At 47.5% G+C, this 15,830-nt stretch overlaps 1 protein-coding gene across 2 annotated transcripts in view; it reads left to right on the top strand.

The window, feature by feature from the left end:
- HRH2 (histamine receptor H2) overlaps positions 1–7,259 on the top strand; it is a 53,329-nt gene extending 46,070 nt beyond the window's left edge. Inside the window, exon 4 of one of the 2 annotated variants that reach the window (XR_015768256.1) lies at positions 6,171–6,250. Coding sequence is in view for 1 of the 2 variants with exons in the window: in XM_028102602.2 (XP_027958403.1) it covers positions 6,171–6,363 (193 nt within the window). In the remaining variant the exon portion in view is untranslated. Of the gene's footprint in view, positions 1–6,170 lie in introns of both variants that reach the window. The other variant, XM_028102602.2, reaches the window with a different exon arrangement.
- The last annotated feature ends 8,571 nt before the right edge of the window (positions 7,260–15,830 follow it).

Raw genomic sequence — 15,830 nt, 5'->3', positions numbered from 1 at the left:
CAAGCTTGGCTAGATCCAAATGTGCAAATATCATCAGAAATTTGTCTTTCTCCAGCTTTCAGCTCAGTTTTACAGTGTGTTGACTTCATTCTCAGAGTCTCCCTGTGGCGCCACCAGCAGCTCCAAGTCTACATCTTCCCATCTTAGCAACTCCAGTGCAAGATGTGTCCCTTTCCTACTGTTCCAACAAAAAAGTTTCAGGCTTTCATTGGTTGGGTGGGTCATGTGTTTACCTCTATACCCACCCCAGGAGCCAGGGCAAAGAATAAGAGGTCAACCCCACCTTGCTCACATGGGCAAAGAGTGAGGAGGGCTGGCTCCCAAACAATCAAAGTGCTATTACCAAGAGAAGGGGAATAGACGATGGGAAGGTGAAAATGACAGGTGTTTACCATAAGCACTTACTGTGTGGCAGACACATATTATGTGCTCTTGAGAACCCCATTAACATCCCCTGCTTCAAGATTTAGGGCTCAGAGCAGGATGGGCCATGGGGCTATGAAGGGGGTCAAGGAATATTAAACCTACTGGTATCTCTAGACTCTGTAATGTAATAGAGTCTACACAGTATTCGAATTTAGCTTAGTGTCTCATCCCAACTTGCATTTAGCATGGATGGCAAGCTAAGTAAATGAGGAGGGTTCCATGCCACTAGACTTTATTATATTAAATATGCATGTTAAAATTATTTTATAAGAGGCTAGAAATTCCACAAAGTAAGAAGGAAAGAGAATGAGGGGTGGGGAAAGGGAATCTAAAGCAAAACAAGAAAAGATAGGAAAACTTAGAAAAGGTAGGGTGAATATAAAACACAAAACCACATTGAAAAACTTAGTGAAAATATATCAGTAATCACAATATGTGTAAATGGAATAAACTGTCCAAGTAAGAAAAACAAAGGTCGTCAGATATGATTTTTTAAAAATCCAAACAAATGTTTTCACAAGAAATAGACTTAAGGAAATAAAAATGTTGAAAGTTATACTTTCAAAAATACAGTATGCTAGACAAATATTATCAAAAGGAAATTTGGGTAGCTACATTAAATCAGACAAAGTGAATCTTAAGCAAAACATTTTACTAAAGATAAAGATGGTCACCATATTTTTAAAAAGAATCTTATTTACTGGAACAATAATAATTCTAAATACATACATACCCAATAAACTAGCTTTTAAAAATATATGAAATAAAATTGAAAGAACTACAAAGAGAAATTAATCACAAACATCATAAACAATATTAAGAGTTTAGAGAGGATATTATTTTAGATGTTACAGAGATAGGAAAGGTAATAAAAATGCTGTAATCAATTCCATGCCCCAAACAAGGGAAAACTCAGATAAAGGGAAAAATCTCTAGTGAAACAGAACTTGTCAAAACTGACTTGCAATGAAATAGAAAACTGGAATGGTCCTGTAACCATTAAAAATAAATAAAATGAGGGGCGCCTGGGTGGCTCAGTCATTAAGCATCTGCCTTCGGCTCAGGTCATGATCTCAGGGTCCTGGGATCGAGCCCCACATCGGGCTCCCTGCTCCGCAGGAAGCCTGCTTCTCCCTCTCCCACTCCCCCTGCTTGTGTTCCCTCTCTCACCGTCTCTCTCTCTGTCAAATAAACAAATAAAATATTTTTTTAAAAAATTAAAAAAATAAAAATAAATTAAATGAATGAAATACCAGTAGTACTTGGTTTTGCAAAGGAGTTCTACCAAATATTCTAAGAATGGATCATTCCATTTCTGCACAAACTCTATCAGGGGAGAAAAAAAGGGAAACTCTCCTATTCATTTGATGAGGCCATTATTGTGTAAATTCAAAAGCAAGTATGAGAAGGGAAATGATTTAAAAAAATGGAAAACAACTCAGATGTCCATCAACAGGTGAATGGATAAATAAATCGGAGTATTTTCACATAATGGAATACTTTATAGCAGTGAAAATGAACTACAGGTACATGCATCAGCAAAGTTTAATCTCAAAACTATAGTGTTCAACAACAACAGGGCGCCTGGGTGGCTCATTTGGTTAAGCGACTGCCTTCGGCTCAGGTCATGATCCTGGAGTCCTGGGATCGAGTCCCACATTGGGCTCCCTGCTCAGCGGGGAGTCTGCTTCTCCCTCTGACCCTCTTCCCTCTCGTGCTCTCTATCTCTCATTCTGTCTCTCTCAAATAAATAAAATCTTTAAAAAAACAACAACAAAAGGTAGCTACAGAAAAAAATCGTAAAACATGGTTTTATTTATATAAAAGGAAAATCTAAATTTTAAATACTTTCAATTTGTAGTTTTAATCCTTCTTTGGATTTTTCTGTTTTTTTTTAAATGCAGAGTAAATTATAGTTATTACATAAATTAATGCTTATTACCTAAGTGATAATGATTGAGATGTATGCTGAGAGATTATGTATGCCAAAAAACACTAACTGCATTAAATAATCAAAATTTTAGTGTCTGGGGGCGCCTGGGTGGCTCAGTTGGTTAAGCGACTGCCTTCAGCTCAGGTCATGATCTCAGGGTCCTGGGATCGAGCCCCACATCGGGCTCCTTGCTCGGCGGGAAGCCTGCTTCTCCCTCTGACCCTCCTCCTGCTTGTGTTCCCTCTCTCACTGTCTCTCTCTGTGTGTCAATTAAATAAATAAATAAAATCTTTAAAAAAAATTTTAGTATCTGAAACTGTATTAACTGATAAATAAGCCAATATTTTTCTCTTTTTTAAGATTTTTTATTTATTTGAGAGACAGAGAGAGCATGCTCAAGTGGGGAGAGGGGCAGAGGGAGAGAGAATCCTCAAGCAGACTCCCCTCTGAGTGTGGAGCCTGTCTCAGGTTGGGGCTGGATCCTGGGACCCTGAGATCATGACCTGAGCCAAAACCAAGAGTCGGATACTTAACTGACTGAGCCACCCAGGCACTCCAATAAGCTAGTATTTTTCAAGCCTCTATATGCACTCAAAATGTCAAATAGGTGGCAGGTCCTTCCAGGCATGTTAAACTTGTGTTTGCAGTTATTAAATATTATAAAAGTTGTTTTGTTTATAGGTGCAAAGTGTTGTAGAGGGTTGTTATGATCATAAAGTACAGAAGGTTGGTTGTGTTTACAGTTATAAACTGTTGTAGAAGGTTGTTTTGCTGACTATATTATTACTGGAAATAGTCAACCTCAAATAATACTCTGTGTTGTTGTATTAGACAAAAGTCTTCTTTTTTCTTTTTGAAGAGAGAGTGAGAGCAGTGGGGGAGGGGCAGAGAGAGAATGAGAGAGAGAATCCCAAGACCCTAAATCATTGACCCTGAGATCATGACCTGAGCAGAAACCAAGTGTCGGATGCTTAACCAACTAAACCACCCAGGTGCCCCTGGACAAAAGTCTTGGTTGGAAGTGATAGTAATTCAGTTGGATAGCCATCGACTGCCTTTGTGCTCCTAGCTTCTCTGCCTCATAAGAAAGATGCAGTAGTCATGGGAAGGACTCTTTCTTCTGGGTTGAGTTCTGAACTCACCTCTCAAGCAGTCACTGTTGCCACATGGAGAGGTGAATCCAAAAGCATCCTCTAGGGGATGGGGCCCGATGATGCTGTGGGGATTGAATGGTTGCCAAAGGAAGGCATTTGGGGCAGAGAAATCACATTTATCCATCAAGGTTCATTTCAAGATGATTGTCATCCATGAACAGCCTTGTATCAGACAGACAATCCAGATTTAGCCCCCATTTGGAAAATGACAATATTGCTGAATTAATTGTTATTTTGTAAAAAGAATAAAGCTGTAATTTGCAGCCCCCCACCTCTGCCAAAATAATGATAAATAAATAAATAAATAAATAAATAAATAAATAAATAAATAAATAAATAATTGCAGGCAGAACACCACAATATGATGTTTCAGGATACCTAAGTATTTGCTAAAACAAGTCAGGTACTGGTAAATTCTGTCCCTTAACCTGAGAGGTGGTTGGTATCTATTTTAGTATTCCTTAGTAGTCTTTAAACCATGCATATTTGACTTTTATATAATCTCTTTGGATGTATGATGGATTTCATTTAAAAATACTTAATGACGGAATCAATATGTAACAAAAAGATATGTCTGAGTAGAGGAGTTATTTGAGATATTTATCTTCTTTGTTTTGTTAATCTCTATGTCCTGAATTTTTTATAAGGAACATGTGATATTTCCATAATAATATTATTTTAAGTCACCTGTAAGCTCTTTACAAGGGAGCTGGTTATTTCCTAGCCAAAGCCAGCTTTTCTTTGATGATGTCAGTGAAAGTCGCTTGACCAGAGCTGTGTCTGGAATGTTAACCCAAGGGTAGATACCGCCTGCCTGGTCAAATATGTACACTGCTAGCATGGAGAATGGGGCCTCTGAAGTGCCAGGGGTATAACCTTGAGGTCCAGGCGAGGGCACGTGTTCTGGGGAGGGCAGGGCTGGCCAAACCTCCAGGGAGAGCTTGGGCCACTCACAGCCTTCAGCAGTGGCTAAGCTGGAGTGTACCTATGCACTGAGCGAAGCTTTGGTGTCGGGGGCTTCTCTCATCTGTGTCTTACAAAGTCAGGCGTCCAAATCCACAACCCCCATCTATCTAACAGATGCTAAAGGGAAGCTCCATGCTCTTACCTCTCTGTGTGTAGAAAGGAGGAGGAGCAGGGAGTTTGATTCCTCTGGCAGCCAGAGTACCTTAACAGATGATGGGGGGAGCTGAGGCCAGGTGTGATCTTCACCGGACATCCCAAGGAACTGCAGGGGGTCTCAGGGCAAGCAGCAGGTAGCTCCCAGCTTGAAACTGACGAGGAAAGCTACCACTCCAGCCTAGGTAGGGAAGCCAGAAAGTAGGTAGCGTTTGTGGCTTTAGACATAGCTGAAGCCAGATTTTGTCCTGCCCTGGGTCTGCAGAGACCCCAGACAGAGTCTCTAGGGACACCATGCAGTACTCAGCTTCTTCTGTTTTGGGCTAAGGGGAAGCTGGGATGGGTTGGGGACTTGGAATGGCACTCCCCAAACCACAGCCGTTTGCACATTGCCTTCCCCATCCAGTCCAGCCTGTAGTCTTCTCCCACCTGCATTATATGCACTTAAAGCTCTACACCAACTTGCTGTTTTCACTGAAATACACGAGGAAACTTTATATTGTCCCCATAAATGGAAACACAGTACCACTGGTGGAAAACAGAACCCATGAGCAGAGGTACAGTGACACCAAACAATGTCATCAAAGTTTGACCAGACCCAATTGCCTGATTAAAGCTCTGAGCCTGCTTCCTGTTCTCTGTTCTAAAGGGAGATCTGCAGGTGGTGCGTGCTGAAAACACAGGAGCGCCCCCCTGAGCCTTTCCCTCTGACTTGAAATAAAAAATGATAAAGGAGTTCTCACTTACTGAAAGTAGCTCAAGAGAAAAGCAGGTCTGCCATCCGCACCTTAGCAGGCAACAGCGCAAAGGAACTCTGTATGCCCAGAAGGGAGGGAAATCCTCTTCTTGCTAAAAATGTATGCCAAATACTTTGTTAAAAACTTTCCTACCAAGCTTTTGGCTAACTCAGTCTTCAGTGATCTATTCTTTGATCAGATGGACTCAACAGACGTTAACTGAGGAACTACTATATACCAGCCATAATTGCCGGGGGCTAGCGCCTTGCCTTTGGGGAGCACACATTCTAATGGAGACAGACGCGCTCACAACTGATTTTAATGGAAGGATGAATAAATCTGTGTGTCTTCTCCCAGCCTCCCTTCAACCCATGCAAGGCGTACCGCCGACGTTCTGGAATCCTTTCACTAAGACCGAGAAGCAGCAAATATTAATTGGGCTCCTATTATGAGCCAGGCAAGGTGTGGGATACTTCTGTACCTATTTTACAATGCTTAATCCTTCCAAGAATTGGAAGGGTGGCTGTTTTTTCCTCCACTTGGGGTTCAGAGGAGTTAAGGGGCGCACGGCATGTTGGAAGCAGGCGTGAGATCTGAAAGGTGTCCCGAATGCTCCCCTCCGTGGATTGAGGGAAGAAGTCCCTGCTGCATGCGGGCCGCCCTGGTGGCCGAGGAAGGGCCCTGACCCCCCCCCCCTTCCCCAGGCCGGCACAGGAGAAGCGAAGGCCGGAGGGTGGGCCCCGGGCCCACTGGCCTTGCTCTGTGGTCACCTCAGCCCTGACTGTGCTTGTGTCTCCTCAGGAAGCCAGCGCTCTCCTGCACTGTGTGCTCCAGCAAACTTCTAAGCTGCTGCAAGAGTCTGTGGGGGCTTAGGTTCCTCCAGAGACACATGAGAGGCCCCTCAGAGGAGCAACCAGGCGAGCCACTGTCCGAGGAGCCACTGAGGACACCACCCCAGGAAGCAGTGAGGACTCTGCCCTCCGAGGCTGTCTAGACCCGGCCCGGGACACAGAAGATACTGCTTCTGGTCACCAAGGTTTGACTCCTGGAGCCATTAAGGACCCAGAAGCCCCCAGAGCCACCGAAGATGCACCCTAGCCTGAGTCTAGGGACTCCCGGAGCACACAGCGGGGTGCTGGGGTCCTCAGGTCTAGTGCGGAGCAGCCTGTTCTGTGCTCAGCATCCCTAGCAGACGTTCAGAACTCTCCTGGGCCTGGGTCCGCTGAATCCCATGGGTTCAAAGCTCATGTTGGTGCTGGCCCTGAGTCATGAGCAGAGATGGCTGGACGTGGCAGATGTGTGCACAGGTGCGTGCGTGGATTTGTACACGCAGGAATGTGCAGGCCCTCTGAGCACAGCAGAGGGTGTTGCCATAGAGTTAGCCTCTCACTCTCTCACAGGTTCTGTAGGATGAAGGGAAGGAAAGGCGAGGGAAGGGAAGGGAAAGACAGGAAGGAAATTAGCCTTTCCTGAGCACCTGCCGTGTGCCAGGTACTTCATCTGCATGAGCTCGCGTAATCCTTATAACATGTGGTAAGAATCACCAACCTGCTTCACAGAGGTAGAAACTGAGGCTCCAAGAAGACTGGGGCCCGCCCCAGGGCACTCAGCTAGCACGCGTACCTGGCTCCTAGGAGGCACTCGAAAAATAGTTGTTGAGGGAAGGAAGGAACAGGAGCATGGGCAAAGAGCCAGGCCTCAAGCCCACATTCTTGACTTGACATTGCACTGCTGCTCAGGAGAGAGATCAAGGTGTTTGCTTGACTCAGCCTACCCTTCTCTTAGCGGGGCTCCGCTCCGGAGCCTGAGGGGTGCCTCCGTGCTGCAGTCCTGCCCCTCTCTGGTGCTTTTCATGAACAAGAAGTGGTGCGGAGCAGCGCCAATGGCGGGGCGGGGGGGGGGGCGGGTGGTGTGCCAGAGTCAGGGAGAGATGGCCCTGGGGGGCGGGGGCCGGGGGGGAGGGAGTCGACCCCACAGCATCCTCTGCTGGATGTGTGACCTTGGGTGCATCAGTAGTGATCTCTCTGAGCAGCTCTTGACTCCTCCATCCAAGGGGGTAAGATCCCCTTTGCTATTTACAAGGTTGTTGAAGAGACCCAAGGAGGTGGGGGTGGTGACACCCCGAGAAAAGAGGGTGTGCATGGACTCTCCCTGCTAACCCCGGTCCCTCCCTGAGCCCGCTCCTCCCTTGGTTCCAAGAGCCGCCGGTGGCGTCCCCCTCCGTGCGCACCCAGGCCTTCTCGGCCCTCTGGTAGCTCACTGTCCTCTCCCCGGCTGTCAGGTGTGCCTGTCCCATGAGCCTTCTCTTCTCACTGCGATTCCTCTGCCTCTGTGGCCTTGTCTGCACCCTCGTAACCGAAGTCACCAGGAGACTTATCTGTGAGGGAATTACTCCCAGGTTTGTGCCTGGAGCCCGGGCTTCCTTTGGGAGTTTTCCACCCGACCCCTCTACCTGGGGGTTTCGAAGACACCTCACTTTTAGCACATCTGCAGCCACACTCCTGACCATTTTCCTGCACCTGTTCCTCTGCCAGGTCCCCCAGGTCAGCCTTAGCTCCTCGTGGTCAGTTGTCCCAGGCCCCAGCTACACAGGTACCCACCATCTGCTTGATTCTGCCCGCACTCAGCCCAACTGCCATCTTTTGGTCAGGACAAATGAGACAGCTGCCTGACAGCTCTCCACGGTCCCCTCTGGCCTCCGACCAGCCCGCCCCCTACCCAGCAGCCACAGCTGGCTGTGCGAAACTCGGATGTGGTGACACGGCGCACGCAGGCAACCATCTTTCTCCTGGCCCCCCAGCCCTGCGTGCTCAGGCCTGACAGAGCCCTGCAGCCTCCTCCTGCCACGTCCCCCTCTGTCTCTTCACCCCAACCCTCCTGGCCTCTCCTTTCTATTTGTTTATCCTCCTGCTCCTAGCCGCCACAGGGCCACACAAAAAGCTGTTTCCATGGCGTGGAATGCTCTTCCCACCATCTGGCCATGAGAGCTCAGCTGAAATATCACTTCTTGAGGAAGTGTTCCTTGACCCACCCCATTAGGTCAGGCCTCCCACACACACACACCACAACTGTCCTCAGAACCCACCGCATGTTTGTAATTTACAGTCATCCGTGTGGCTCCCTCACCCTTGTCTGTCTGCCCTACTCAGGAGGTCATGGACCCTGCCTATTTCTGTTGACCTTTGTATGTCTAGTCCCTAGAAGGGTGTTTGGCACCTAGTAAGGGCTTTAAGCAGTTTATCTGCCAAAACACCTGAAGGCATGGTTTGCCCCCAATGACCCTCAGAGGTGCTCAGTCTTGGCTGGATTCCTCTGGAAGCCCCAGAATCCCCTCCTAAGCGGTTTTCCCGGGAGTCTGAGGCAGGTGGGTCTCTAAATCATGGCCAAGTAGTTGGAGGCATAAGACCCCAGTCTGGCTCGTCACAGTCTCAGCTGTTCAGGGCTCCAACCCAGCGTGCCCACACACCACCCGCCATGGCAGGGGCCTCCTTTGGGTCAGTGTCTGAGCTGCCCCCACCCTTCTGGAGTCTCCCTGGAGCCTCTGCTGGCTGCAGAAGTGGGGCACATGCTGTCTAGATGAGGGAAGCATCTGCGGTGGGCCCCCAAATCCATGTTCTGTGTTACCATCATGTTCCAATAAAGCTATCGAAACAGATGCTGCCTCGCGGTTTTATTTTTTAACTTCCTGGTGAGGACTACTCCCCAAACTTGATCATACGGTGTGTCTTGATTTAGAAAAGGAGTTATGGTAAAATACTGGGGTAAAGGCCAACTTGGCAGTTGCCTTAAAAAGTCAAGGAGTTCTCAGGGGACTATAGAAACACCACACTGGTGATGAAGGACGGGCTGGTCAGAAGGATCAGGCCTTTGTCCTGCTTACCCGGTGAGCCACGTACATGGTGGGTGCTTGGCAAGGGTTTGCAGAAAGCCATGTGCCCAGAATTGCCTGCATTAAGGAAGAGAAAAAGACATCTTCAAAATGGAAAACTTGTCAGTCGAGGAAGTCTGCAGTAGGCTAGGTGGTTGAGGAGCAAGTAAGAGGCCACCAGATCAAGAAGAGGTTCATGGATTTGAGGCCAGGAAGGAATACCAAAGGCACCAACGAAAGGGTTTGGAAGATGGAGGGAGCTGACCAGAGTCGAGATCAGCAGTGACTGTGTCCCCTGGGAGGGAAGGGAGGAGGCCAGAGGAGGCTGTGGAATCCTGAACTTTGGGCCTTGCAGCGAATGCAAAAAGGCACACCTGGATGAATGTCCACAGGAGGCAGAGAAGAGATTATGAGTCATCTCAGTCAAAGCTTATGGGAACGGACTGGCTCAAAGTGGATTTTTTTTTAAATTTTTTATTTATTTATTTCAGAGAGGGAGAGAGAGAGCATGAGCGGGGTGAAAGGCAGAGAGAGAAGCAGGCTCCCCGCTGAGCAGGGAACCCGATGCGGGACTTGATCCCAGAATACCGGGATTATGACCTGAGCCTAAGGCAGACACCCAACCGACTGAGCCACCCAGGCACCCCTCAAAGGGGATTTTAATATGGGTTTTTTCGGGGCAGAAAAGACAAAGCTGTGTTAAGGGAGACTTGGGAAAGATGAGAGTAGCAGATGGAGTCAATAGTTGGTATTAAGCAGTTCTATGTGGTTGGAACGAAATGACAGGGAAGTGTCCCGTGAACTACAGCAGTGGGGGCGATGAATAGTGGGGCACTATGTAGGCAGCCAGCCAGGGCTGGAAGCCTGGGAATTTTTCCGGAACCCTATTCCAACCGGTGTAGATTCCACCAATAGGAAGCCGAAGAGAAGCAAAACCATTATTGCTAACTAGGCAAACAGGGGAAGGGCGGGGGAGGGAAAGAAGACCAGGGAGTCTAGAAGGGCTTACCTCAGGGAGCGGGAGCAGGTTCCCGAGGCCGCTGCATTGGGAACATGGGTAATGGGATGGCTTGGAAGGGTCTTCATCAGGAGGGGCTAAAATGATGAGGTCTGCGTTATGGAAAGATCATTCAGACTCCAGTTTGGAAAATTCAGGAATGAGGAGGTCTGTTATGGAACAATCCTTCATTCTCCAGTTGAGGGAGCAGCCCCACTGCTGGGAAGGGTGGACTGTAGCATTTTATTAGGATCTACTGCAGACTATGGGCTCCATGCGGGGAACCCAAAGGAATGGACCCTCCCCACCCTCCAGAGAGACTGGCCTGTACCAAAATTACCAGGGAATCATGCAAAGAATGGGACACAGGGGGCAATGCTGGGGTGGCCAAGGAGCGGGGTGTGGAGTGTGGGAGGACGTGGCCACGGCAGCCGTGACCTTCTGAAGGGATGCATTCCCGGGGCATGCTGGGGCTGCGCTGAAACTCAGAAGTGTGGCGGGTGGGAGGGAGTGCTCAGTAGCCCGGATTGAGGGAATCCATTTGGAGTCTCATTTCAGCTAAGTAGCCAGCAATTCACCTTTGTTGACCCAACTCCATCTGGGGCTTGGAGGGCGAATTTATCATCTTCACTGTCCATTTGAGGGAGCTCTTCCCAGGCCACCCAAACAGGAAATGATAGCCAAGGACATACATCTCTCAGAATTCCAAGCATTCCAGTGATAATTCAGGAGGCTTCAATGGTCACTAACAGCTTGGAGGGTGACTGGGAGAAGCTCCCCCACACCCAGCCAGCAGCTCTAAGGTGTTCATAATTTGTTATTTTTGGAGATCATTGCAGATGTTGGTGCCATGTCCCCGACCTCCCCACTCGGGGTCACACAACACAACATGGTTTCTCTCATGCCTTGAGATGCCACTGTACAAGCCCGAGCACCAGTCCGGCTGGACCAGAGCCCTCACTTGCCGGGGCCTGGACAGGGCTCTGTGTGCCTAGTAGTCCTGGCAGGATGACCAAGGAAACAGAGCCCCAGAAGGACCAGCAGCCTGGACTGTGTGCCTCACAGATGACCCTATCCTTTGCTTTCAACTGGCATTTATGAGCCCCTTCCTGTGCCCAAACATGATGTCAGCCCCTCCACAGACACCAGCTCATTTCTTCCACCAGTCAGCCCTGGCAGGTAGAGGCTCACATCCCCACCAACTGGGGCCTGAAGAGGAACACAAAGTGCCCAGAGTTAAAAACCTAAGTATGTGACACAGCTGAGGTTCCAATTCAGACCCGCTTGTCTTCAAAATTGTAACACTACAGAGAAAGCCAGAGTCCCTTTGACGGCCACTCCCCGTGCTTTCCCCTAGCACTTCTCCTTGAGAAACCACTGCTACCCAGTTGGCTGCGCGGTGTTAGGTTCCGTTTTGTTTGCCTCTCAACACAAACGTTATGCTCTACTTTACAAACTGAATTCAGCAATGCGTCTTCAAGGTTCAACCACATTAACCCATAAAGGGCTCCTCCATTATTGTTAACCATCAGAGAGTGTGCCATGGTGTCCCCCTAGCCAGGAATATTTGAGTCATTTTAATTTGTAGCTGTGTAAACAATACTATGTTGATCGTCTGACAATATTTCCTTGTGCACATATGCAAGTGGGTTTTGGTGGTGGTGGTGGTGGTGGTGGTGGTGGTGGTGGTGGTGTATGAATGTGTTTAGCATACCGACAGGTGTAATTCTGGAAATGGAGTATACACGTTGCCCAGTAGCCCTTCAGAGAGGCACAGATCATCCAAGCTCCCACCAACAACCCTCGGAGGTGGAGGGCCTGGCTCCCTACAGCCCCACCCACCTGGGTCTTTTCTATCATGCGCTGTGGCTTCTTTCATCCGCTAGAAGTTAGAATACTCCCCCTAGAGATACCTTACCTCCAGCGAGTGCAGGACAGGATATTTAACTAGAAGAAATTCCCAGAACTTTCCTTGGGCTCACCCCAGGCTTTCTATGAGCTCTACCAAATCTTGCTTTCCTCCTGTGGGTCTCCATGGAGGAAGCCAGCCTTCCCAAGTCACACAGCTGGTGAGAGACTGTATCAGCTCACAATGGCCACAATAGTGCTCATAACAAGCATGCCCAAACTCTCCCAGAAAATGACAGTAAACATTTATTTAGCTCAGGAATCTGTAGGCTGGGTAATCTAGGATGGGTTCTGCTGAGTAGTTTAGCTTTGTTCCACATGCCTGCCATCCTCTCTTGGGACCAGTAGGCCCACCTGGGCATGTTCTTGTCATGGAAATGGCAGGGACACACAAGACAGCAAGCCCAGCAGCACAAGTGCATTTCAAGTTCCCAAGCATCTTGTCTACAAACACATTAGCCAAAGCAAGTCCCATGGCCAAGTCATGGAGAGAGAGAGTAAATTTACTCCTCCCATGGAACTGAGGTAGAGGTGGAGGTGAGTGTTACTAGATGACCACCAAATCCACCGCAGCGGCAGAGCCTAGATAGGAGCTGAAATCAGCCCAACTCCAGAGCTCTGCAGAGCCAGGGCCTTTCAGATGGAGGAGACATGGGTCTCCTAGTGCCTGGCAATTCCTGGGAGCTCTCTAAGCTTCCCTACTCCCTAGTAATACAGTTGCTTCCAGTCTCTTACACACCCTATGTTCATTCTCTACCCTGGCCTGCAACAGTATGTCTAAGACTCAAATCTGGGCCCTGGCACTGACTTCCAAAAGTCATGCCCCAACAGGGAAGAGAGAGGGAAGCCTCACATACCCTGAGCTCAATCTAGGATGCAAGATCCAAGTCAGGGCTGCCCTGGGCACCCAATGTCTCATAGAGATTTAGGGACAGAGTTCATTCTGATTTTACTCCCCACTCTTCTCCCAGGGAAACAGCATGCCTCTGATCTGGGGGGCTGAGCCAGACAAGGCAATGGGAGTGACAGACACAGTCCTCTCTGACCCTCACTTTCTCATCCATGAAATGGTGGTACTGGGGACATTTTTCGTTATGCTATTTATAACCTAACTGCTTTTTCAAGAGAAGGTCCCTTTATTGATAAATGGGTCCCCTTTGTTCTGTTGAGCACCTAGTTGAATCTGAAAATGCATTTATCTGCATAACAGTGGGGAAAAAATTTGGAGTTCCTGAGGCACAGTCTGGGGTGGCAGATGGTGAAAAAGAAGCTATGGGAAAAGAGGAAAAAAACAAGAGCCACTAAAATGGGGACAGGGCGATGTTAATCAGGCACCTTCCCAAATGACATTTTGAGGAAAGGGGAATGCCTAGTGTTCATTTTATAGCTGTACACATTGACGTGATGCAAACCATTCTCCATCTCTCTTCCTACAAAAGAAATCTCCAGGGAAGTTCACTGCACTCATGCATATTTTGTGTGAGTGGCTTTTGGGGAGAATTTAGGAAGGGAGTGGAGTTTCACATCTGGGTCCACAAAGAACATAATGGAAGGGGTCCCAGAGGAAGCAGGTGCCCGGAGCAGAGGAGAATTTGAGAATCCGAGCCCTTTGGGAAGGCACCAGAGTCTCCGGGAAGGCTGTAGACTTCCTTGGGGTGGGGGTGGGGGGGGGTATCAAAACAACCTTGTCCAGATCTCAAGGGATCAGGAGGGCCCCAGATGTCATTTTGGTTACACAGGGGTAATAAAATCTACCTTGCATGTTGAGGTTTAAGATTCAGGATTAAGGTTTAAGGATTAAGAGATGTGATCAATAAAGACATCTGATGAATACATAGAGACAACGATTATTTGAGGTGAATTTTCCTCATGGTTACATCCTCAGAAAATGGCTGTCTTGCAAATGCCACACACAACATGATAGGGTTTTCCAGTTTGAAGATCATGTCTCACACAGCATAAAATGCTAAACACTGGGTGGGTCTAAGCAGGTGTTTCAAACAGTCTGGAACAGTTTTGACTCATACCACAAATGAGAAGAGGAGGAGGGGTATCTTAGTTCTCGGCGCTTACATCTCCCCTGAAACATGTCACTACAGATGGACCCAGCCCAAGGTGAACTGTGGCTTGAGCCAGCCAGCCAGCCAGAGTAGGAGCCCTGAAACATCATGAAGATAACTACAAATATGTTAAGTCAGGTTTCCAGAACCATTCTTCTATTGTAGCTGGCAAATTGTGCATTGACTCCTACAATTCCAATGAAGAAAATGGCTCCCCATTGTGGAATTTTTAAAAATACCTTGCTGTGCTGATCCTTCTGTGGGTATTTTTTTTATTAAGGTATAATTCACAGACCATATAACTCATCCTTTAAAGTACACACTTCAGCACTTTTAGTATATCCACAAAGTCAGGCAACCATCACCACTGTTTGATTCAGGAACATTTCCATCATCCCAGAAAGAAACTTCATACCCATCGGCAGAGTCACTCCCCCAGCCCCTGACAACCACCGATCTCCTTTCTGTTTCTATGGATTTGCTTATTCTGGACATTTGGCTGTATACACGTGCCATCAGATCAAGCCTGGCGTCCAAAGCGACGGCTGCTGAAATTCCAAAACCCAGTCGTTCGGGCTGCTTACCAATAAAAAAAAAAAAAAAAAAAAAAAAAGTATTATCTAAAATTAAAACTCTTGGGCGCCTGGGTGGCTCAGTCGGTTAAGCGGCTGCCTTTGGCTCAGCTCATGATCCCAGGGTCCTGGGATCGAGCCCCGTATCACGCTCCCTGCTCAGCAGGGAGTCTGCTTCTCCCTCTCCCACTCCCCCTGCTTGTGTTCCCTCTCTCACTGTCTCTCTCTGTCAAATAAATCAATAAAAAAATCTTAAAAAATAAAAAATTAAATTAAATTAAAACTCTTTACTATGCCTCCCACTAGTTATTTGATTTGGATCCTCCCAAAGGCAGGCTAAGGAAGGAAAAATAACCACCAAAAGACAGGAAACGTTTTGCTGGAGTATTTTCAGAACTGACTCGCTGGGACCATAGACCTGAATGCGTTGACTTTCTTTCTGTATCTAGTTTTTGTTACAGAAAAATCCGTTTTCCCTTGGCTCTACTGACTAAGTGTTGAACAGAAACTGAGAGACATAGACCTGGAGGGGTGCCAAACTATTTATCTGCCCAGGGATCCACACATCTACAGCCAGCCATGACCCCGGCAAGGACTTGCCCCCAAAAAACCCTTATCTGTTCTTAACAAAATTTATCTAAGACTTCGAAATAGGGCTAAAGATGATGGCACGTCCTCTGAGTGTCATATGGGAGTGTAGCCAGCAGGCCCAACCAGTATTATATGATTCTCTAGGGGAAAGTCCTTTTGTTGACTATTTAGTATTGATCAGGGACCAGACTCTGGAGTTACATGTTAATTTATACAAGACTGATAAGTTGCAAATTATTTTCCTGTGACCCAATAGAAATGCAAATGATTTCTGTTCAGTAGAAAAAATAATTCCAAAGGTTACAGTTTATTGTCCTGTAGGACACTGACCAGTTTTATGTCTCAGCAGTCTTATTTCAAGATTCTTCCTTTCCAGATGTACAGCTGCCTCTCAAATACTTCCTTGAGCCAGCTCTATCATCTTGCTTGTTCCCCCACGAATGGGCTAAATTAAACTCTGTCACG

Source organism: Eumetopias jubatus, unplaced genomic scaffold (assembly GCF_037043125.1).
Source record: "Eumetopias jubatus isolate StellerSeaLion01/CBP00866 unplaced genomic scaffold, mEumJub1_p1.0 scaffold_5, whole genome shotgun sequence".
Taxonomy (NCBI): Eukaryota; Metazoa; Chordata; class Mammalia; order Carnivora; family Otariidae; genus Eumetopias; species Eumetopias jubatus.
This window is presented reverse-complemented; position numbering and strand designations above follow the sequence as displayed.